The sequence below is a fragment of the Schistocerca serialis genome, chromosome 4, assembly GCF_023864345.2.
Source record: "Schistocerca serialis cubense isolate TAMUIC-IGC-003099 chromosome 4, iqSchSeri2.2, whole genome shotgun sequence".
NCBI classification, from domain to species: domain Eukaryota; kingdom Metazoa; phylum Arthropoda; class Insecta; order Orthoptera; family Acrididae; genus Schistocerca; species Schistocerca serialis.
This window is the reverse complement of record NC_064641.1, coordinates 781,117,840-781,143,370: the sequence shown is the minus strand read 5'-3', so window position 1 is coordinate 781,143,370 and position 25,531 is coordinate 781,117,840. Positions and strand designations below refer to the sequence as shown.

The window sequence follows — 25,531 nt, the reverse complement described above, 5'->3', positions numbered from 1 at the left end:
GTCTAGCGCTGCGGGCACGGTATCTAAGCGTGTTCGGTCAAAGGGCTGGCCCCCGTTTGTGAAAAAAGAAAGTTGAGTAAGTATTAGTCGTTTGACGTCCGCCCACACAATAACGAACAAAATGAAAAAATTGGTGAAGCGTATGCCTGGGAACCAAGAGATAAAAGGGTCGAAAGCAGGTTGGGCCACGGATTTTTCAATCTGCTTATTAACCTAGCGTTCACCTCTGAATTATGAAAAAAATTCGTCAGGTTCGGATTCCACTTTACACTGTAGGTCCCCTTTCCTCTGTTGGAAGACTGGGGAAGGTTAGGGACACGCAAGTCACCGAAGTCGCGTCCAATGGAATGACCTCCATCAGGCTATTTAGCCACACGAAATTAATGTTATTACTTTGTGTGATCGCGTCATTTCATGTATCTTCTTAGTATTACCCCTAAATATTTATGCAATGTGACGTGTTTCACATCTTCATTATTGATCTTTTAGTCTGATACTAACGATATCTTACTCTATGTTATACACAGGTTTTGCATGCATCCGCATTTAAAGAGAACAGCCATTCATTATACAGAAACCTTTCTGGATTTGTTATGATCGTTCAAGGACGTTACCTTGCCGTAGATAAAGGCATCAGCGAAAAGCTGACCACTGTAAGAAAATCATGATTGTATGTAACTTTGACAATATGGACGTCAATTTCACAGTTTTACTAACCGCATGTTCAACTGTCGTTAAGGTGATCCAACTTGATACATTTTAGCAGACGCAGCTCCACCAAATTTCCAGTGCAATCACAGGAAATTTAGCACCACTAATGCTAGTTTACAATTACATTAACTTTGCCGTGAGCTCCGATAATTAAGCCCGTGGACAATAACAGTCGATTTACTGTTAACATGCGCACGCACAGTGTGGAACGATTAAAGTACCCTGATGGGCAAGCGCCCTCAATCAAATTCGCGTCAGACATCACACGAAGAGTGGTAAAGTGCGTGACGAATATGTAGCATTAGAAGAGGTGTATATGGCGCGAAGCACGAGTCTTCTCGGTAATAGAGGTGCTATAAATACCTGAACTGCAAGGAATAACCTAACGTTGAGTATTAGTGGTTGTCATAATAACGGTTACCTGTATTGGGCAGTGTTTTTAATAACTGCATACACTGCATGAAATCTATTTACTTAAACACGAAATCTGTTTCTCGCTATGTGACCACATATACATGGTGATGCAACTAATACAGAGCAGTTGAAATACATCCAGAATAATAAATATTTCAAGATGCGGTTTTTTCAAGTTATCGCGGACAATACAGTGAATTTCCTAATGTTGCCAAGCAACTTTTATCGTATGTAGTCCCCGAACTATGGCACAGGCTTCGTTCTTTTCTAATGGAACTATATAACTTTTTCTATGGTATTCCAAAGAAGCTTCCCGAAGAACTTCAACGACATAATATGTATGTGATATGGTCAAATAGTGTCAAGATAACAGAGCCGCAAACCACTTTCCTGCCGTCCGAAGAAGGCTTTCCACAAACGTCCGCCGTATTATACCGAACGTATGTAAGGTAAGATTCGCGTGTTTATCATCACTGCTGTTATACAAAGATCTCAAAACGTTGACCTTGACGTTGCTACACGCTGTAAACTGACTCTGGAGAAATAATACTGCATGCTGAATTTCATCTTGAGTTAAAGTCAACACGGCCCGTCTTATAAGAGAGGAGTCGTCGGTGTGTCCTAACAAATCTCGAGTTTTTATTTTTGCCACAGATAAAAGTGTAGAAGCATTAATTCTGGCTAATGTGTAGATTATTTTGCGTTTCCTCAACTACCGTTCCAACGCTCTCGAAATGTTGCCTTAAGAGGGTCTGTCATACGTGCGGAAACACATCAAGCCTACAAACTTAAAATCACCTTCATGTTCGTGTACGGTAGAGGAACGTGAAGAACTGACGGACGTCATACGAATTACTCTCCGCAACACACCGTACGTCACGAAGCATAATACTAATGAAGATGACATCCACAAGCCACTATGCAGTAGGTGGTAGCGGGTACTTACTACCGATCATCACTATTTTCCGTTGCAGTCCTCTTACGCACAGAACGAGGGGAAAATGTACGATGATTCGCTATTGTCCGATAAACTATCGCACTGTTGCTCGAATATATTTTCTCTAAACAACGCCTCTCTTCCTAAGATTCCAATTTATTACAATTAATACTGTCCGCACTCTAGCAAAACACTGTTATGGGAGAGCTGGATAATTGTGACAGCGGATAATCGTACGCATTCAGTATTTGGAACTTACTGTAAACATGATGATTTCCGACTAGTGCCTCCCGCTTCTGATTCCTGAAAGTAACAAACAGGAACAAGGAGACATGCGCCTTTTGAGCTGCAGAATGTGTTTGGAGCGCATAAAATAAGACAGAAAATAGGAAGATGAGTTATATAGTCATTACAGGAGAGTGAGGCAATTAGGCTTAGCGGACAAAACGATGCACGTTAACATGTCAAACTGTGAGAGCTAGTCTTATCTGACAGGTGCTGCCATCTGGTGTTCGGTTGTACAAATAAGCATACAGAATGCGGGAACGTTACTTGCCAGTTCTCGGCGCAAGAAGCAAGAGTGTGTTCTTTATTTCTTTTAATAGTTGATGTCTAGTTTCTAAGAGGCAAGCCATGGTTTGTTACATTAAAATAAAAGTTTCTGTTGTTATGCCTATCTCTAGACATTAACACTCAACATTTTGTAAGTATTATTTCTCTTAAACAAAGCGCGAGTGTGGAAAGATGGTTTCATACAGGCCTCGCTTGTTAGGGTAGTTTGACGCACAGAGGTCAAGTGCGTTATTTTATCACACTTCAGTTTTACGCTAATGAAAGTAGATAGCTAAATGAAATACGTAAATGTATATGAAATGAAAGTCAAAATAACATAGTGCATCATTTTTATAAGAATGGGTTCCTCTGTTCGGGTTCCGAGGACGTACACCGATAAAACAGAGAAAGCTTCTTGGACGACGCTGAATTAAGAAATGCCGTCTGTGCTGTTCGTAATGGAACGTCTATTAAAAACAGGGCCACCCAGCACTACATACCAGAGGCAAAGATCTGTGCGTTAAGTCCGCGTCATGTTGGAAGGCGACCCAATTTTCAGCCGTTGTGCGCATCCCCCTTCACTAGTCACTGGCAGCCAATACTATTCATTCTCTTTCCAAGCGAGTAGCAAAGAGTTACACCCACACAGAGAACCTCGCTCCTACATGCAGCGTCTTCGTGGACTCTAGTGGATGGATGGGAGAAGGTAAGGGCTGCAAATGGGGAGGCCAATGGCCAAGAAAGTTCCGTACACCACAGTGATATGTGTGGGAATACCAGTATTTAAGAGGAAAAGGTCAAGTTGTGTCGGTAGGTTTCTGAGGTCTTTATCGTGTGGCCAATGATCATGGTTCCACCAAACAAAGAATTATGGGCGTTGAAAGCACCCAAGATTAGGAAAGGTGGAGGGACCTGAGAAACGAACGCAAGCAATACGTTCTGAAACACTTCACCATTGCGATGGTGCAGATGGTAATATCCTGAAATGCCCTTATCCGAAGAGCCACAACCTCCACAGGTGTATTAAGAGGCATGAGTTCGCTATATAGTGTGTCCAGATAATATGTGCAGACTCCGTCTGATGCCCTGTCATTGGAAGCACGATTCTTATAGTATCCCTGGTATCCATGAAGTGCTGGAGCCAGTATTGCTGGAAACCAGCTATCCTGAAGGGCAATGCAGAAGGCAGGAGAAACGCTTAAAAGACGGCTTAGAACAGTCTGGTGGTGGAAAAAACCGTTAGCACTGCAGAATAATGTTGTCTATGTACTGAAGGGTTCTGAAGGGACCAAGGAGGCAGGTTTTGCCCTAGGATCACCTGCTACAGCTGGTTGAGGGGTTATGGCATCAATATACATAGGTTGTAGGATCTGCTGTATGGTGTGAATTGGGGCCTCACGGGCCACCATACTCTCTGCCTCTGTCACAGGAGTAGAATAGACGGGATCTGGTGGCATGGGAGGCACTGGGATGTCCTCCTCCTTGGAGGACTTTTTCTAATCTTCCCTCTCCTTAGAGGATTTCGAAGCTTGCGAGGGCTCCTCTGAATCAATAAGTAAAGATGATCATCATGAAGCCCTATGACAAACAGCATGTGGCTCCTTTAGCCACTGGCTGGTGTCCACTTGTATACCAGTGAAAGTGTCCCAAGGGACCTCTTCCTGGCGAGGAAAGTTATGGGAAGGTGCTATGTCTCTGGCTGGGAGGTGGGGAACAGTGTCCCTGCTGGGTAGGAAGCTACTGATCCCAAAGTAGACCTGGAGGAAGCAGCAAGAGAGGAGTGCCCAACCATCAGGGAGGCAGGCATGGTTCAGCGACAATGAAGGCCCACTGTAGGAGTTGTAATTAGGCGATGTCGTCGTCGTTGTAGCGTATGACACTGTTCTACATGCTGTGTGCAACTGCTCGTACATCTTCTTGGCCTCTTGATAAGTTACTTTGTCCTGTGTCTTGTATTTTGTATTTGCTTCTCTCTCTGGAAATAGTGCAAGCTGGTGAGCAGGAAGAATTGTGTCTTCCACAGTTGACACAGATGAGGGAGCTTCCCACAAGAAGCATTCGCATGCAACACACACACCCACAATCTACAGATTTACAGATTGGGCTAGCATTGCAATGGAAAGACATTTCAAACACTTTGAGCACTGCCTAGGAGGGGGAGGGGATACGATTTCACATAGCATCAGTATACAATCACCTTGACCTTTTCAGGCAATGCGGTGCTTGCTTCACCTTCGTGCCTTTCCGTCTTTGCACCCTTCTCTTTAATATGGTAATACATCCAAAACCCTGCACGTTAGCCACCCATTCGCCGGTGGCAGAGAGGGGGGGGGGGGCGCGTTGTGAACCTTCTAATACTAAGATGAAGGTACCAGTAGCGACCTTATTGTCCGTCCGCCCCCTATTTACATGACAGAGAATGTGGACACCCCGTTGCTCCAAGTTGGAATGTAGCTCATCATCAGATTTAAGAGCAGTTCTCAGTTGAAAACGATGCCCTGAACCATTGTTTATGTGCAGTGACTCACCATTATGTCACTGAGCTTGTTTCAAGCGAGAAGTGCCCGTGACTGGGCAGGAGATGCTGTTTTGATCAGAATGGAGCCACTTTTCCTTTTAGAGATGCCTATTCCTTCCCCAAACTTGTCTTCTAAGTTCACCACAAAGACAGAGTTTTGTTCCCAAGAAGGAATTCCCACCAGTCCTTGCCCAAACCAAGTATTGCGGGGGTATTTCTCTGCTTGCTGCTTAGCTGTTAGTTCCCAGCAAAGTGTAGCCAGGGAAGGTAACATTGTAAACTCTTGTCTCTCTACATTAAAAGAGGACTACCCTTTCGTAGAGACTGCTGTGTCTGTATGGCCACCAGCGGGAGATAACTTGATCCACTTCATTTGCTGCTCATCTGCCATGGTGCCACGCACTCCGAACGGGGGCTCTCGCCATGGGCGCCACCCACCCTCAGCAACGGCTATCTGGCCATTAATCCGTTGCTCGGAATCCCCGTACCCCAGTCACAATGAACACGAACTCCTTGGCAGTTTTCAGCTCAGGCACGAACAGTGCGATCTCTGCGTGATCATCTTCCCCAGCCCCCCTGTCCCCCCCCCCCTCCACCCACCGCCCACCCCCGACGACAGGATGGCTAACGTGCTGGGTTTTGGGTGTATTACCTTATCAAATAGAAGAGTGCAACGATGGAAAGGCACACAGGTGAAGCGAGCACCGCATTGGGCTACATTCCCTGCACGATCTGCACCTAGGGAGCATTTTAAAAATTGGTGGCATGTCAAACACAACAACGGGGGCGTCAGCGAGATAAAGTGTCGAAACTGTCTCAGTATCAAATGCTGCACGAATCTAGTGTGGGTAGTTTGTGATTCGTAAGCTGACACTGCCTCAAGGCAATAAAATAGCTCCTAACTTTAATATTTGACTTACCATTTAATGGGTTGATTTAACGAGGGGTCTCAATAAGTAATTCAACACATCTTCTTTCTCGGCCAGTTTCGGATGGAAAATGCGGAATTTGTTGTGGGACAAAGTGGAGTATTCCCGCTTCAGTCCCTCCGTGAAGTTCCGATAAGCGGCAGCGCTATACGTATCGTTCAAAATGGTGTCTGTAACGAAGGTGCGTTCCAGAGAGAGTGCTTTCAATGAATTTCTGTTGGTGGAAACCCAGAGCATCGCAGATATTCATACGCCCTTGCTGAATGTCTACAGAGACATAGAAGTGAAGAAAAGCGCGATGAGTCGTCACGCTAGGTGTTGGTCATCATCAGAACAAGGTCACGCAAGCCTGCCCGATTCCAGTTGCAACCCCTGCAATGTTGGAACGTGCAGTCACATTCACTCGACGTGCCAGATGGATCACAATGAAGGATGCACTCCGCGGGAAGCAGTACGTGGCACTCCGTCTTCAGGCCACGAGTGGCCTACCGGGACCATCCGACCGCCGTGTCATCCTCAAAGGAGGATGCGGATAGGGGGGGCGTGGGGTCAGCACACCGCTCTCCCGGTCGTAAGATGCTATTCTTGACCGAAGCCGCTACTATTCGGTCGAGTAGCTCCTCAACTGGCATCACGAGGCTGAGTGCACCCCGAAAAATGGCATCAGCGCATGGCGACTGGTTGGTCACCCATCCAAAAGCCGGCCACGCCCAACAGCGCTTAACTTCGATGACCTCACGGGAACCGGTACAGGCCAGCGAACCGGGAGATTATGTTTCAAAATAGAGTTTTGTAGCCAAAAGTGTGTGGAATAACATGGTGCATGGAAAACCTGAATAAAACCAACCTGCTTTCATGAAAAAATTTATGCATTACGTATTTTAATACTCTTAGTGAATTCTGTCAGTAATTATATTTAACTGAAATTAAAAATTTTGTTCCTCTTGGAAGCAACCTGGACGTCTAACAACATAGATCACAAACAATTTCGATGCGTTTTAATTTCTGTCCAGCAACTGTTGCACCTCATCTCTCTATTTCTTGTTGCAGTGTTTGTATTGTAGTGTATTTCTATAATTAGACCGCTTAATTTTGTTTTCTTAACATTTAAGCAGAATTTTTTTACAATTGTATTACATAAGTTTTCAATGTTTAGTGATGTACCTCAGCCATCAGAATATTAGTGAGATTACTGTTGTGGTACTATCAAAAGTAACTGTAAAAGATAGTCTGGAGTATGTGTGCGGTGTATAAAAGGGATCGTTCGTTGTGTGTGCGCAGGTTCCTGAACAACAAGTTCGAGGACTCCTACACGCCGACGATAGAGGACTTCCACCGCAAGCTGTACCGCATCCGCGGAGAGGTGCACCAACTGGACATCCTCGACACGTCCGGCAACCACCCGTTCCCCGCCATGCGCCGCCTCTCCTTCCTCACAGGTAGGCAGACACGCGCGCAGCGGACACCTCTCAAGCAGCGCCTACAGCGTCACCCAGAGCTGGAGTCTTACGTACATCGTCTAGGCACGATCATCTGCATCTTTACGTCAGCCAGTACTTTTGTTGGTTGGTTTTGGGGTTTGATGGGGGCTAAACATCGAGATCATCAGTCCCCTGTTCCAAACAGACATACTTGGAAAAGGCCTATACAGTAAAAGCGTAACCTCCGCACCCAGATGGAGGGAACAGCAAGGGGTGCAGAGCTAAAATGAACACGGCAATAACGTAAAATAGAGGACACTTAAAAGTAGCAGAGCAAATAGTTGACTAGAGTAAAACAGACTACAGTGGTTGATGGATCAGGTAAAAGGTCAACCACTCAACTACAAATGAAGAACCTCCAGCTGGAAAGCGTTGATAGAGGTACCAACACAACTTGTTACCATAAAAGACACTATTTTGGTACCCACGTCACAATTAAAAGTCACTGGAGTGGGTGTAGGCTGAGAAATCATGCGAGAGCGCCCACGCTAGAGTGAGTGATAAAACCCATCTGCACGGATAAAACGTAAAACAGACAGCTATAGAGGCATCATCGCCTAGAATTAAAGGAAGTGCAGCTGGTAAATTGAAGGACTGCCGCAAGGGGGCTAAAAGGGGGCAGTCGATCAGAAGACGGACCACTGTCAGCCCTGCATCACAGCGACACTTGGCCGGGTTCTCACGGCGAAGGAGATAGCTGTGGGTCAACCGCGTATGTCCAATTCGGAGACGGCAGAGAACAACTGAGTCCCTACGCGTGCTCCTCAAGGATGAGTTCCATACGGCCATGGACGACTTTACCATGCGGAGCTTATTTGGCGCGTTCAAGACAGACCATTCAGAGCTCCAGACGTCGCGGACCTTGCGATATAGGGCTGACCGGAGGTCTCTTTTCCACGAGACCAAGCTCCAGGGGTGGCGAAGTGGTTGCCTGCTTGGCCAACCAATCGACACGTTCGTTTCCTGGAATGCCGATGTGGCCCGGGGTCCACGCAAACGTCGCTGAATGATCACACTCGGCGAGAGCAAAAACAGCATCTTGAATACCGCGCACCAAAGGGTCCCGAGAAAAACACTGGTCGAGTGCTTGCAATCAACTCAGGGAGTAACTGCATATGACAAATTACTCCCCAGGGCAGGAGGAAAGGTGAGCGAGTGCACGATAAAGAGCAACCAGCTCCGCAGTGAAAACACTGCTCCCACAAGGCAGGGAATGCTGCTCAACGTAGTCGCCGTGGATGAAAGCAAACCCAGTGCGTCCATTGACCACAGAACCACCGGTATAGACTACATCTGCATCGCGAAACGAGGCAAGAAGAGCCGTGAATTGTTGACGAAGACTGGCAGGTGGAACGGAGGACTTGGAGTCGCAGGACAAAACCAAGCAAAGCCGCAAGCGAGGGAGGGACCAAGCAGAGGTAGAAGGATGGAGGAAGGGGAAAGGACTGGAGTGACGAGAGAAGGGAACGAACGCGGATCGCAGTCGGGAGACCCGACCTAGGCCGCCGTCGTAGTACTTTTGTGTTGTTGTGTAAAGACAAACCTTATTTCTTTCCTCTTGTAATGTAGACCATAAGATACTTTCACGTAACAGAAATTTCATATGTATATCATAAAGTACGTTTACACGGACAACAAAAAATTGCATGTTGCTGTACAAAATTGCCCTTCTCACTAACTGAAGCAACATCCAGACAATACTGCCAGCTAATGTTGCCCATCAATATTTGCGGCAAAACATTTCTGGACAGAATTGATTAAACGGTCCCCACAGTATTGTTGCGAAATGGACGAAAGCGAAATGCTGGGAGTAACTACGGCTCTCTTGCATTTGCTTTCCAGAAAGAGAAAAGTTAGCAGGATAAAAAGAGAAATCGGGCTTTGTGAACGTGTTCTTTTTTAAAGTAAGCGAACTGCTGTCGAAACTTTAACTCGTGAACTTTTCCTGAATACACTTCCAGAATATTGAAACACGATTTAAATTTATCGTAAATGCAATAGGTCCAAGAACTGGTATGCCCAAAACCAGTATGAAAGACTGTACCAGCCGCAACCTGACTGGCATCAACTTTGTTTTCTACTCCTCGCGATTAATGCACCAGTTTGATGTATAATATCTCTTATAAAGGACACATCTCATCGATATGACTCTGCAGCGCTTTGGTTTAAGGAGTCATGGAATCGAATGTCTATGTTAATGTTTTATTGTAACCCATCGTACAATATGAGAACTATGAATTTCAATGCGAGAACTACGAATTTCATAAACACAATACACGTACGAACAGTCTTTGAGAGTTTAAAACGGTAACGAAAACACCAATCACAACAATTACGGCTGGAACATTGCAGCCCATGCATATGAAGAGCACGTTATGATACTTAAATTCGCTTAGAAGACTTATCCTACGTAAAACAGAATTGTACCTCACTGTTGCAGGTCCTCTGCACTGTCTGTACCAGCGGGATGATCCCCCTCAGATTGCTTTCTTCCTATATACACTCAGACGAAAGACGAAGCACCACGAAGGAATTATCCAAATAGGACAGAAATCTGTACATGTGAAGTGCATGAAAAGACAAACAAATGATTACAATTTCACAAAAACTGGATGATTTATTCAAGAGAAAGAGTTTCACTGAGCTGGTAGGAGAACCCTGCCCTTAACACTTCAGACGTTCTCAGTTGTGGAGAGACCCGGCGACCTTTCTGGCCAAGGCAGGGTTTGGCAAGCACGAAGACAAACAATAGAAATTCTCGCCATGTGCGGGAGGTCATTATCTTGCTGAAATGCAAGCGCAGAATGGCTTAGCCGCTGATGAAACTTCCAGGCTGTATGGCCGCGGTCAAAAAAACTTCCTGTTCCTGACGTTTCGTCCAGAGCTATGCCTGACATCTTCGGAGTTGCTCCTGACGACGCTGTGCAAAGTGGGCGTGGTCGAGTTTGCACGTGATTAGCAGAGAGAATCTTTGTCAGACTTAAAACTTAACTATCGATAGTCGCCTGTCAAGCATAAAAACTTATCAATCGATTCTGCTGAGCCACTGTCCACATATCATTAAGTTTCATGGCTTCTTCTTTACTGTTATAATTATCACTATGCTTATGTATTTCGATGGCTTCTCTACATAGTCGCGGTTAACTGTCATAAACAAAATTTTATCCATGACAATCGCTTAAATTTGTTCTCAACTATCGAACGTTCATCGTTTCTTACGCTTACGTTTAAATGCAAATTATACTCTTCATACAGCATAGCAGCAGATGTACGATGAATAGAAAAAAGAAGTACTACGTATTGTTTGTTCTTACAATGAGCTATCTTATCAGTAAATCTTCACAATGTTTGCCCGCAACTAACGTTGTTCCATTTATAATACGAATTCTTCCACATGTATTGTTTTCTGCTGTTTCCATATTTCATCAAAACCAATAACTGATATTCCACATTATGTAATTCGGCGGTGATCATTGCCCATCATTGAGAGATGAACCACAGATAGCTAGCGGGAGTAACCATAAGTTCGTAATATTAAAGGTAACTTTTGTCGTGATCCCACCGCCCCCTGCTGCACAACAAGGAGACTGAAGGACTGAGTGCATAACATTACAAAAATCCCAGCTTGTGTACATTCATGAAGGCTGCAAATCTTTAAATAAAATAACACCAATATTCACCTGTGAATTAAATTACTGGCCATTAAAATTTCTACACAAAGAAGAAATGCAGATGATAAACGGTTATTCAATGGACAAATATATTACACTAAAACTGACATGTGATTACATTTTAACGCAATTTGGGTGCATAGATCCTGAGAAATCAGTACCCAGAACAACCACCTCAGGCCGTAATAACGGCCTTGATTCGCCTCAGCATTGAGCGTGTACAGGTACGGCTGCCCATGCAGCTTCAACACGATACCAAAGTTCATCAAGAGCAGGGACTGGCGTATTGTGACGAGCCAGTTGCTCGGCCACCACTGACCAGACGTTTTCAATTGGTGAGAGATCTGGAGAATGTGCTGGCCAAGGCAGCACTCAAACATTTTCTGTATCCAGAAAGGCCCCTACAGGACCTGCAACATGCGGTCGTGCATTATCCTCCTGAAATGTAGGGTTTCGCAGGGATCGAATGAAGGGTAGAGCCACGGGTCGTAACACATCTGAAATGTAACGTTCACTGTTAAAAGTGCTAGCAACGCGAAGAAGAGGTGACCGAGACGTGTAACCAATGGCACCCAATACCATCACGCCGGGTGATACGCCAGTATGGCGATGACGAATACACGCTTCCAATGTGCGTTCACAGCGAAGTCGCCAAATACGGATGCGACCATCGTAATGCCGTAAACAGACCCTGGATTCACCCGAAAAAATTACGTTTCGCCAGTCGTGCACCCAGGTTCCTCGTTGAGTACACCATCGCAGGCGCTCCTGTCTGTGATGCAACGTCAAGGATAACCGCAGCCATGGTCTTCGAGCTGATAGCCCATGGTGCTACAAGCATCGTCGAACTGTTCGTGCAGATGGTTGTATCTTGCAAACGTCCCCATCTGTTGACTGAGGGATCGAGACGTGGCTGCACGATCCGTTTCAGGCATGCGGATAAGATGCCGGTCATCTCGACTGCTAGTGATACGACGCCGTTGGGATCCAGCACGGCGTTCCGTATTACCTCCTGAACTCACCGATTCCATATTCTGCTGACAGTCATTGGATCTGGACCAACGCGAGCAGCGATGTCGCGATACGATAAACCGCAATCGCGATAGGCTACAATCCGACCTTTATCAAAGTCGGAAACGTGATGGTACGCATTTCTCCTCCTTACAGGAGGCATCACAACAACGTTTCACCAGGCAACGCCTGTCAACTGCTGTTTATGTATGAGAAATCGGTTGGAAACTTTCCTCATGTCAGCACGTTGTAGGTGTCGCCACCGGCGCCAACCTTGTGTGAATGCTCTGAAAAGCTAATCATTTGCATGTCGCAGCATCTTCTTCCTGTCAGTTAAATTTCGCGTCTCTTGCACGTCATCTTCGTGGTGTAGTGATTTTAATGGCTAGTAGTGTACATTCCAGAAGCTTTGACTTACAATTTAATGTTAACATGAATTAGGAAAACTCTGCTATGCCGTTAGAACTACTAGTTTTCTAAGGAAAAGGTGGCTTTTCGAGTATTCTTACTTGTCCTTCTGTGGGCCATCAGTAACACTGATAAAAATGTTAAAGAGTGCTTCGCATTACGACGCGGTATACGCCTCGGAGAGTCAGTTTCTGACTGCGAAAATTAGCAGTTAATTCAGAACGAGAAGACATGATTACCGTGTGTGGTTGTAGTACTCCAGAGTAAACGACTTTACATGCATATGGCACCCCACAGTTTGCTTAGTGATGTGGGCAGAACAGCTGTCGTACCGGATGTCGTTTGCATGCGAGACACCACCTGGCCGTACCCATTCATATATGATGGCACCAGCAGCGCACCAGCCGTGCTGCCTTCTTGTAGATGACAGGGCGCACTTTTCATAACAAAGTTCATCCGTAAGAAACAACTGCTTACTGAGATGTGAAAGCATAATTCCACTTTTCAAATACAACGTATCCTAAATCATCAGGGTCAGACTGAGTACTTTAGATACCGAAATAATGTTCTGAAACGAATATTATCGGTTTTATTAGCATAAAAACCGTACAGCAACAACTTAAACTCATACCAACTGTTCTACGTGACGACCGGTAGTGTTACTGCGTGCACTACGGCGGAGCACATTCTACTGCCGCTCAAATGTACCTGTTTTAAGAGCGACAGGCGGATACGACGTGGTCAGGGAGTTTCCTCTCATACCTTAACGACTTCATTCAACTCACAGGAAAAAGTCAACAGAAGTTAAATCCGGCGAACGCGCTGGTGATGCGACAGAAGTTTCCCTTTCCAATCTGACGATGAGGGTATTTGCTGTTCATGTGGTCTTGGGCAGTAATATCTAACAGGGACAGCTCACAGTCGTTTGAGAGCCACATCATCTTTGCGGTCAGCAAGACGCACAGTCTCAGACATTTGTGACATTAAATCTGGAATGAAAACATACTTACGTGGACCGTTCAAACTGCTAGCGGGAAACTAAGTTTTATTAGTGAGACCTTAACTTTTCCTGGCGAATTGAATGTTCAAATAACTTACGAGTTTGCTGCCTGGTGACGTCGTCGACCACCGCCGATATTTCGACAGGAGCACACCCTGACATTTTCAAGGCACAACTGCAAGGAGGAAGCAATGTGCAAGGGAATTTAATGCCTCGGTTCACCGAGGAGAAACAAGGAAGTTACCACACACAGAACAAGTAACCGAAGAGTCAACACACAACCAAAGATAACCAACATCAGAAATATAGATAGTGACTATTAATCAGCAGGTAAAGCAGCACTAATTCTGTCCCTCTGTTTTTTGATGAGAGGGAGAGCCGGATTGCAAGCAGCATTTAAACAAAATCCACCATCTCTGTTTATAAGGTTGCTTGATAGTTTGATTTCAACAGCTTCCTTAACAACAGTATCCCAATAGCTGGACGTGCAAGCCAGAATCTCCGTGTTGTTGTATTCCATAGGATGACCGGTGTGAAGGCAATGTTCTGCAATAGCGGATTTACTCGGCTGTTGCAAGCGTGTGTGACGCTCATGTTCAATACACCAGTCTTCCACAGTCCTGATTGTCTGGCCAATATACGACATGCCACAATTGCAAATGCAAACCATCTTTTAGGGACGCCAACAGGGCCTTAATCTTAGAAGGTGGTCGAAAAACACATTTCACATTATATTTCCGCAAAATACGGCCAATCCTGTTGGAAATGCTTCCTGCGTAAGGCAAAAAGACCGTAGACTTAGGTGCCACTTCGTTGCTATCGTCACTCACCCATTGCACAGAAGGCTGATAGCGCAACGCACGTTTGATCTGCCTCTCACTATAACCATTCTGACGAAAGGCGACTTCGAGATGTGATAGCTCAGCTGCCAAACTTTCAGGGTCTGAGATAATGTGGGTCCTGTGAAGCAAGGTACGACGTACTCCTTCACAATGAGCTGGATGGTGAAAATTCATCCAGTGAGGGATGAAGCTGTTGAAATCAAACTGTCAAGCAACCTTGTAAACAGAGATGATGGATTTTGTTTAAATGCTGCTTGCAATCCGGCTCTGTCTCTCATCAAAAAACAGAGGGACGGAATTAGTGCTCCTTCACCTGCTTATTAATAGTCACTGTCGATATTTCTGATGTTCGTTATCTTTGGTTGTGTGTTGACTCTACGGTTACTTGTTCTGTGTGTGGTATCTACCTTGTCTCTCCTCTGTGAACCTAGGTATTAAATTCCCTTGCACATTGCTTCCTCCTTGCAGTTGTGCCTTGAGAATGGCAGGGTGTGCTCCTGTCGAAATATCGGCGGTGGTCGGCGACGTCACCCGGCAGCAAACCCGTAAGTTATTTTAAGTTTTATTAGTTGATCTTTTACAAAAAAAGGTCCAGATGTTGATAAAGAATGGTTGACGATGATCAGAAAGGCGTGCTGCATGGATTTTCAACACTAACTAGGGCTACTAAGCCAGCAGACAACAGTGTCATCGTTGCAAAGGCCTCATCCGGGTAATGTACGAACAGCACCATTTTCGGCACTGTAGTCCGCTGGCGAAACTAAACACTGCCTTAAAAATCATTTGGGCTCATTACTTGCACGCGATATTTTTGATGGTTTCCATTAGTACTCTGCACACTTTATCCTACGAAGAATTCATTTTACGTACAAGGTGACTCGTCTTTATTGAGAAATTTTCTCCCTCACGATCCAGCACCACCACCTCAAATTCTGTTAGCGTTTGGCGAAACTATTAACTACGAGTAATAGTGTTCCAGTTTCAACCACGTAATACATATCAGAAATCTGTTACTTATTTCATAGGTTCCATAGAGACATTCAGTGAAACAAGCGAAGTGGGTCACACTACTGTAGCAACGTTTCCTAGATATTTTAGATTTGAGTTACACTTAGCGCAGTCTGGACAATAAATTAATGAGTCACGGCTGCAGCGCAGAGCAGCTGCGGTGGAAATTTTGCAAACGTGCGAAGGACAGCGTGACCCCGCGGAGATACTTGTATCTATTAGGTTGTGAGAAAGAACCTGAGGCTGCATATAACGGTGCCAAAGCACGAATGGTATTGATATGTTCAAAGTCATTGAAATTTTAACAAGAAAAAGAAAAACATTGTAATACCTAAATAGGTTTCCCCAGTACTATCAAAATGTTGAATATTGGAAACGGATTTTTTTATGAAACCCCTCAAAATAATAATTTAATAGGCTCTAGTGTGGAACGTGTTATTTTATTATCACGTACCGCTAAGTAAACAGGGTTATTTTAGTAGTTACTTTAAATTATGCTCAAGCCCAAATTCAGTGCTGCGAACAATTCTGTGTCGAGAATCTAGATCAGCTGTCTGTCTCAAACGAGCGAGTTCCAGAAATTTCCATACAGGGGGATAATGTTTTCGTAATAAGGATTATGCCTTCTGCAAAAAATCACTCTATACAGTCAATCGGCTTTCTAAGTGCTGCACGCAGCTGAATGATACAGTAACTGTGTCTCTGCAAGTTAATGTACTGTGGAATGTTGAAACTTTGACAACTAGTCACGAACAGTAAACATTGATAAGCTGTTTACAGTTCGTGACAGATTGCTCAAGGCGTGTTCAATAAGTAATGCAACTTTTTTTTTTTCTGAAGTCAAGTTGGTATTATTCAGGCTTCCCAAACACCATATTATTTCCCGCTATTTTGTCTACAGAACCCTATTTTCTTACAATCTCCGTTCAATGCGACAGCCTGACTGGGGCTCAGTGGTGGGGCCCGTATGGTACCACCCTACTGGTCGACGTCGGAGCCAACGTCTTGCTGCGTCAATAACCTCCCCATCATCCACGAACTGCTTGCCACGGAGATCATCCTCCATTGAGCCACACAGATGTTCCTTTTTATGGTTCTATGTTAGGCGGCGAAGAAACCTGCGGCCACACACCTTTGAGAACCTAACTGGTGGACAGGTGTCTCAGCACTGCCGACAGAAACGTCCAGTTGAGCAGCGAGGGGTTCGATTGTGATCAGTCGGTCACCTCGAACAAGAGTGTCCGCACGTTCCAGCATTGCTGGTGTCACAGCTGTGCGCTACCGGTCGGCACGCAGCCTCCACGACCAGTAATTAAAATGTGTTTTATAATTATGTAAACTGCATAAAAATTACGTAGTATGTAATACATACATCTTTTCAGGTAACAAAACTGCGTATGAGCTGACTTCACTATTTCGATAAACAGCAGAAGAAATACTTGTAAAAGGCAAGACTTTTTTTGTTGTCACACATGCGAAAGACGTCGGCGTGGCACACACGAGTGGCCATTTTCCGTCGTTTTTGATTTGGTAAAATAGCATGTTCATTGTTATGGAAGGGACTCGTCTTACAACCGAATGAAGCCCGCCCTTCGTAATCGAATGTATGGTGTCACATTTTGTAAAGAGAATACAACTCCTACAACATTATTTCAATGGTACAGGGCGGCGCACGAAAAATCGGCCCCGAGTACTAGACTGCTCATTGTCGCTTACCAATCGTCATCTCTTGCTTCGAAGTTGTTTGCAGTAGCTTGTTATTTCTTCACTGCCTAATTGTTGCATGTTTATCTATTCTGCTCGTAGCGGTCAACAAATCGTGCGTAAATGGCGAGCAGTCTGTACTCGGGGCCGGTTTTCGTGCGTTACCTTATATTATTTCAGTGCGATCATCCACATAACGCTACAGTTGGCTCACCAGATGTTTTGCAGAACCACGAAAATTACAAGTGTGTGATAATTCTGTCATGAATAAAAATTCTGTAGTCCACAGGGGAGGCAAGTGCCCCCTCGGGGCGCCTTCCATCCTTCCGTCACCTATGCTAGTAATTTTCAGTTTTTCATAAGAACCATATACCAAGTACGATGAAAGAGTGAAAATGAACGGTTCCCAAAAAAGAGCGATCACCAGTGAACTAGTTCCCTAGGATGCCCCTCTAGTCCGAGACGCCCAACATGTATGTCTCCGTGAACGATCGCGCCTGCTGGTAAAGCTCTTTCACAAAAACGGTGTTTGTTAGCCTGTAGCTCTGCAGAAGTGCCGCACATTCACGGTATCAAAGAAGTGTAGTATAGTATGATGCCTGCTATCGATCTGGAAAAAATCATTACTAAATTCTAAAAGACAAGTTCTTTTGAAGTGCAATGTGCCAAAGGGGAAGTAGACAGTTGATTCGACGTAGGTCGCAGATGTGGCCACAGCATTGCAAGAACGGTCGACAGGTGGTGTGCGAACATGCAGTGCACAGGGAATTGCCCGAACGTTGGACATGCCCCCGAGCAGGTTGCCCAAAATCCTACGAAACATGCTGCATTGCTCTCCTTAGGAGATCACCCATACTCATGAGTTGCTTCATTCTTACCTGCGAGCAGGACTAACGGTCGGTCTGGAATTTCTTGCAGGCCGGTGTAGCCGAGCGGTTCTAGGCGCTTCAGTCTGGAACTGCTCGTCCACTCCGGTCGCAGGTTCGAATCGTGCCTTGGGCGTGGCTGTGTGTGATGTCCTTAGGTTAGTTAGGTTTAAGTAGTTCTAAGTTCTGGGGGACTGATGACCTCAGATGTTAAATCCCATAGTGCTCAGAGCCATTTGAACCATTTGTTTTGGAATTTCTTGCTCATGTGGAAGTTGACAATGAATGGCCATGGAACATTCTGTGGACAGACGAAGCCCATTCCATCTCCAGAGACAGGTCAGCAAGCAGAACTGCACAATATGGGCAACGGAAAATCCGCACGCACGTTAACCAGTACCGGTACCACTTCATTCTCCAAAGATGATTGTGTGGTGCGGATTGCGGGCATCGTTTACCGTAGAGCCGTATTTCTACGGGAAGATGAGTCCTGCGGGCCCTGTACAGTCACTGGTAAAAGCTATGAGATTGTTTTGCACACCAACTTCATTCCAACCCTCCAACAATGTGCATTTGTAGGTAGGATCATTTTTATGCAAGATGGCGCTTCTCCGCACTTTGCACAGTCAGTGGAGTGACTGCTGCAGTAACATTTCGAAAATGCTAGAATTATCACCCGTCATTTCCCTACAACTTGGCCGTTCAGCTCGCCTGATCTTAATCCTTGTGACTTCTGGCTGTGGGATTATCTGAACGATTGTGTTCGAATTACAAACGTAGCTGAACTAAAGGCACGCATTGCGCAACGCGTTCTGAACGCGAACCCCGAGCCACTGTGATTTGTTGTTCGTGCTGTGTCTCATTTTTAGCTTGTGGCAGAAAATGGTGGACACCATACCGGACACATCATACGTAAGTCACACGACTAGCAGAAACCGATGTTTTGTTTTTATTCGGTTTTTTGTCTCAGGGCACTTAAAACCCGGTTTTTCTCATTCGATGTAGCATGACCTTGTAGTGGTGGATGGACTTACCTAAATGACAGTGCCACAACTGTTGAGTGCTGAACTTGGCCAGTCACGCACATTGAACAGTACGGATGGAGTAACGTGCAACTCAAACCGTAGCCGCCGTACTGTTATTCATCTGTCATTTGTAACCGTCCTCATTTACGTTGCGATGCTTACAGAGTCAACTATTGCTAAAATTTTCGTTAACTTTTTTTTCCCCATGACGTTTCCCCCCTGCGTCAATAATATGCTGTATAAGTTTGACTTCATTCAGTGCAGTGGTTCTCTTTCTACGGCGTTTTGAAACTGGAATTTAATTATGGACACCCTGCACATACTTATCCCCGTCGTGAGTCCGCATCGCCACGAGGGGACATTCAGTCTCGCATGATTAGTGAGTGTTTATTAGCAATTAATGACATACAATTTTGATAAACATTTTCTTTGGCATACAGTGATCAATAGATTATTATATTTTAACTAAAGTTCAGTCTTGATCACAACACTTATGTCTCAATAACATAGGTGACCGGTTTCGGTTATATTTATATAACCATCTTCAGACCTGTGAATTAATTTTAGAAAATACTAGAAACCAATCTTAAAATAACATGAAAAGTGTCTAATGACGACAAATTTTGACAAGATAAAATAAAACTTATTATACCCATGGCTTCCTTGGAGGATGGTAGGCGGAGCTCTCCTCAGCTGCTACAAAGTCAACTGATGGTTATGAGTGCTGAGCATGAGCTTAAACATGCAGAGGCTCCGCCTACTTCATCTCACACTACTTCACAACTGCCAATCAGCGTTGATAATATGACGCTATCATCAAAGTATAAAAATACGAAATACACTAACAACATGAAATTGATTCATTTAAAATGTCTGATTAAGAGATAGTATGTGAAAAACTTATTTGTATTTTAGATAAAAATGGTAAACTACGATGTAGTAGAAACCGGTCACACGTGACATGTTGACTAACGTACATACTCAAAATTCTAGCGACCTAACAAATAACGATGTAACGTTCGAACTGTTGTGCCGTGTATTTTAAAAGCATTTGTTTTGTGTGTGCCCACGATCACCGCTATAGTTTAATTTGGGTAATACTGTTTTGGTCTGTTTGAACTGATTATGTCGGGGAGCGCGGAGGGGGGGGGGGGGCGGCAAATGACAAATTCAAAAACAAAAAACAGAAAAAAGCTTAATAAGCGGTACATCTGAAGTGCAATCTTTCCAGTCTGCTCACTGTTGCAATACTGCTCATGTTCGGTCCCGCCCTGGTCTTCTCCCGACCGTCAAATCCGCTCGCCTTTGTCGTCCTCTCCGGACCGGAATATCCGCTGTCGGAAAGGCCCCGAGGAAACGTGTGTCGGCCATTAACTAGCGTTGCCACAGAGTTAACGACGTTTACTTTCAACATCCCGCCTGCTTCCTCCGCCCGCCCACTTGCGCCATACGCTCGCCCCCCTTCCCTGCGCGTCGCCAGCCATTTCCCCCCGCCCTTTTCATACGCAGTGTTTATAAACAGCCGTGACGTCAGCAGCAGTCATTACGCGCTAACAAGCGGGGCAGACTGAGGCCAGCTGTCTGGGCGCGAGGGCGAACTCACGTGGCTGTCTGCAGCAGACAGCAGCCGAGGGGGACTTGCCACAGCCCGGCAGGTACTGGCTGGCACGAGAAAGCGGCGCAGTGTGTGTTTCACGCAAAATGCACGAAAAAAGAACAAGACACAAATAATTTAAACCTATATTGACCGGTAATCGACAGTGACATTTTCAAACATATGAAAAGCTTATTCAGTTATCAGGATCAACAAATCGATAGTTAAATCGGAACAAAGTTTGTTTTTTACCGCAATCTTGTTTTTACTTTACAGCAGATTTGATAGTGATAACTGATGTAAGCTTCAAAGCCAGCCGGAGTGGCCGAGCGGTTATAGGCGCTACAGTCTGGAACCGCGCGACCGCTACGGTGGCAGGTTCGAATCCTGCCTCGGGCATGGATGTGTGTGACGTCCTTAGGTTAGTTAGGTGGCGTCCTTATGCTTCAATTTTGAAACGCATTGTTGAAGGACGACCTGTGACAGTTAATGTGAAAAACAAACCAGGTATGGTCATAAAGCACCGGGGCTTGGTTATATTTGTGTCGAATGAGTTTTCTACTGGTGATGAAGCATTAATTTCACGGTTGAACGTTGTGCACGCAGATTGTCATATTATTCATCGTTTATCTATGAAGGAGGAGGTGGCGTCGGACTCGTCGGATGTTGAGACCCCGGAGGAGGTTGTTTGCCTTTCGTCGGACGAGGATGGTCCAGAGGGGTCGCGCTTCACGCCCGAGGCGGTTAATTCGTCGACGGACGATTCTGACTAAACCGTATTTTGGACGTATGTGCAGGTGGCGCACAGAATATACCCAATCGGATAGTGTTAGGTTCGAGTATGGAAAGATGGGCGCCACTGAGAAATATGATGAAAATGCTATTAACTTTACTACTTTAAAACATTATGACATAACAGATGAATTTAAGTTCTTTGCTAACAAGTATGCATCAGTAATAATCAATAAGGTGGTCACATATGTATATAGGATTAATGTTAGAGTTGAACGTTTGACACTGGATGATAGAACTAATAAGAAAATATTTGAAGATCAAGGTGCTTTGGAGAAAGTTCGTATAGCATGCAGTAATAAAATTGGTCCGTTCAGTCTTAGACCAGAACGTTCATCTGGAGTCCCATGGGACTGATTGCCTCAGAAGTTAAGTCCCATAGTGCTCAGAGCCATTTTTATAAGCTTCAAAAAGAAACATCATCCAGCCACAATCATGGTTTAACACTATTTATTTGGGCAAAACAATGACCGGTTTCGGATTTTTTTTACAAATCCACCTCCATATGGTTGTTGCACGTTTCCTCTTGTTTCCTTGATGGGGCCTCGTTTTCTATGCGCCATTGGTTTGTTGCACTACGATAGACAAAGATTTTGGTTCACTATTTGCTTACTTTTACTATAGAATTATTTCTTCCGATCTGTCAAAGGCTTTCTAAAAATGTTTTAATAACGAAATTTGGTTAAAACTGACCTTCCGTATGCTTCTACGTAAGTTTTCACCACATTTCACGTTTTAATAACTTCAAAACATTTTCATAAATCCGTTGACAGAGATCAGAAGAAATAATTCTATCGTAAACTTTACCAAGTAGTGGACAAAAACTTTCTATCCTAGTGCAGCAAACCAATAACGGATACAAACTGAGGTACCAGCAAGAAAGCCGGACGTGGTGGCCGAGCGGTTCTAGGCGCTTCAGTCCGAAACCGCGCGACTGCTACGGTCACAGGTTCAAATCCTACCTCGGGCATGGGTGTGTGTGATGTCCTTAGGTTAGTTAGGTTTAAGTAGTTCTAAGTTCTAGGGGTCTGATGACCTCTGATGTTAAGTCCCATAGTGCTCAAAGCCATTTGAACCAGCAAGAAAACAAGGCAAAACTTGTAACAACCATCTGAAGAAGGATGTGGAAAAAAAAAACGAAACCGATCGTGGGTTGATCCAGATAAACCTTACTGGACCATACTGTGGCTAGTTCCTATTTCAGTTCTAAACCTTATAGTATTACAGCCACGATTCTCAACATGCCAATTTCCGACAAAATAGAGTTACATTTATAAGCAACGATCAACAAAATCCAAGGAGCTGCAACAATGGATGTAACTGAGCACACGACAAGAAGATGGCTGTTGCATATGAATAAAGCGAGTGATTACTTTAAAAAAATGTGAACAGCAAACCAACAAACGATCACGTTAAATTATCCTTCTCTTTCTCCACCTAAAGATGAGGTTTGTACCTCGAAACATGTTGCTTTGTTAAATAATTTAAGTAAGCAAGCAAACGTTTGCTACTGGTAGCGGCTCTGAAGAATATTTTCAAAGGAAAGAAATATTTAACGATCGAAGAGCAAGCACGGAAGGAAGGAAAGCTAGAAACCTAGTTGGTATCACTGGCATGCGGACGCACCGCTAGCTCACTTGGCAGGGACGAAGTGTCGACCAATGGGCCTGGCCTTTCCAGTGGACCCACACAGCATTCATTTCAAATCATTTACGAAAATCCCCTAATCAAGATATCAAGTTGAAACGCTGGATCCTCTCTTTCTCAAAAATGGTTGGTTCAAATGGCTCTGAGCACTATGGGACTTAACATCTATGGTCATCAGTCCCTAGAACTTAGAACTACTTAAACCTCACTAACCTAAGGACATCACACAACACTCAGTCATCACGAGGCAGAGAAAATCCCTGACCCCGCCGGGAATCGAACCCGGGAACCCGGGCGTGGGAAGCGAGAACGCTACCGCACGACCACGAGCTGCGGACTCCTCTTTCTCCCGAATTTGTGTCAAGGCCTACAGATTATGTCATTAACTGTCCCATTGCGATTGGCACTTCCTACTTTATGTCAAAAAGTGGTCCAAGGAAGGAAGGAGGACTGCGTTTTAAGTCCCGTCGACATCAAGGCCGTTAGGGGCGCAGCACAAGCTCGGACTGTGTCAAGCATGGGGAAGGAAATCGGCCCAGCCATTTCAAAGGAACCATCCCGGCATTTGCCTGGAGCTATTTAGGTAAATCACTGAAAACCTGCCGGCCGCGGTGGTCTAGCGGTTCTAGGCGCTCAGTCCGGAGCCGCGCGACTGCTACGGTCGCAGGTTCGAATCCTGCCTCGGGCATGGATGTGTGTGATGTCCTTAGGTTAGTTAGGTTTAGGTAGTTCTAAGTTCTAGGGAACTGATGACCTAAGATGTTAAGTCCCATAGTGCTCAGAGCCATTTGAACTGAAAACCTAAATCTGGATGGCTGGACGCAGGATTGAACAGTCGTCCTCCCGAATGCGAGTCCGTTGTGCTAACCACTGCACCACCTCGTTAGGTGAAAAGTTCCATTGCGAGAACACATTCTGACAGCCCTTTCTGCAAATATAGTTTTCTATAACATCGTTTTGTCTAAACACGGTCGGCCGGGGTGACCGAGCGGTTCTAGGCGCTACAATCTGGAACCGCGCGACCGCTACGGTCGCAGGTTCGAATCCTGCCTCTGGAATGAGTGTGTGTGATGTCCTTAGGTTAGTTAGGTTTAAGTAGTTCTAAGTTCTAGGGGACTGATGACCTCAGAAGTTAATTCCCATAGTGCTCAGAGCCATTTTTTGTCCAAACACGAATATTATCGTTCTTTCCTTTTCTTGCACAGGCATTTTTATGAGACTGTGTGTATATCGCTCTAGTCTGACCCTTACTGCAGTATGGATATGACTGCTTTTCTACGCTATTATTTTAGAACGAAAAACTTTAATACGTATGTATAGTTCCAGTACGATTGCCTATCCTGCAGTGTGATTTAAGAGTCTCACAAAATGGCACATTTATCTGAGAGCAAGCCATCTGCACAGTATGAAGATACAGCAGAATTCTTTGTTAAAAACCAATTACCTTTGCAGAGTTTACTTCCGTTTTTCGTTAGTGGATGAGCTGAACTTCCGATCTTTGACACACTGTTTCCTCGATTGTAGTTCAATGTACTCTTTCATGTTATCTTTATATTGAAGACTACGCCAAAAACAGCTTTTATAATCATCTTCCCATTATAAATCAAATATTAAGGAATCTTCGTGAAAAGAACAAGAAGCCATATATGGCCTTTATCTTTGATACTCTGTGTTCTCTAAAGCAGAACTAAATTTTAACAGAAGTGAAGCAAGAAAAACAAATATTAATTAAACTGTTTCATCAACGTAGTGACAATTTTGGAGACTAGAGTGGGCAGTAAAGGATTCACCATTATAGGAAAGAAAGCAGTTTATTTTTGTTCAAATGGCTCTGAGCACAATGGGACTCAACATCTTAGGTCATAAGTCCCCTAGAACTTAGAACTACTTAAACCTAACTAACCTAAGGACATCACACACACCCATGCCCGAGGCAGGATTCGAACCTGCGACCGTAGCAGCCTCACGGTTCCGGACTGCAGCGCCAGAACCGCACGGCCACCGCGGCCGGCTTTTATTTTTGTTGTTGATATGATATTGTGCTATTTATAGATAACTTACATGAAGTACAAAAAAGTTAATTAACGAAACTAAATGCGTACTTATGATGGTCAACACATTTTTGTTCCCAGGCTATCAGGAAGAGGCACTAAAAATGTTACAGAAATTGAACTAATATGCACATTGAGAAAGTATACCTTGTGCACATATCATCGTTCCTTCACTTCAGAAAATAGAAACTGATATACGAATAAATTACACTTAGAAAATGTAAGACATATTTATGTTCCACATTAAGGACGATGTCTTCACTGTTACCGAAAAAATATTCTGTATACCTGTGTCAGTCCTACTCTAAGATTACAACTCTAGACCTGGATACATGTTCACGAAAGAGAAACTAAATCTTAGTCATGCATT

At 44.5% G+C, this 25,531-nt stretch overlaps 2 protein-coding genes across 5 annotated transcripts in view; one reads left to right on the top strand and one right to left on the bottom strand.

Moving 5' to 3' along the window:
• Nucleotides 1-25,531, bottom strand: part of LOC126473356 (calcium uptake protein 3, mitochondrial-like) — a 588,948-nt gene that overhangs the window by 143,252 nt on the left and 420,165 nt on the right. The gene's annotated exons all lie outside the window — the stretch shown is intronic.
• LOC126474763 (GTP-binding protein Rhes) overlaps nucleotides 7,220-25,531 on the top strand; it is a 626,634-nt gene continuing 608,322 nt past the window's right edge. The window contains exons 1-2 of the mRNA XM_050102240.1: nucleotides 7,220-7,296; nucleotides 7,343-7,500. Of these exons, the coding sequence (XP_049958197.1) occupies nucleotides 7,220-7,296; nucleotides 7,343-7,500 (235 nt within the window). The remainder of the gene's footprint in view (nucleotides 7,297-7,342; nucleotides 7,501-25,531) is intronic.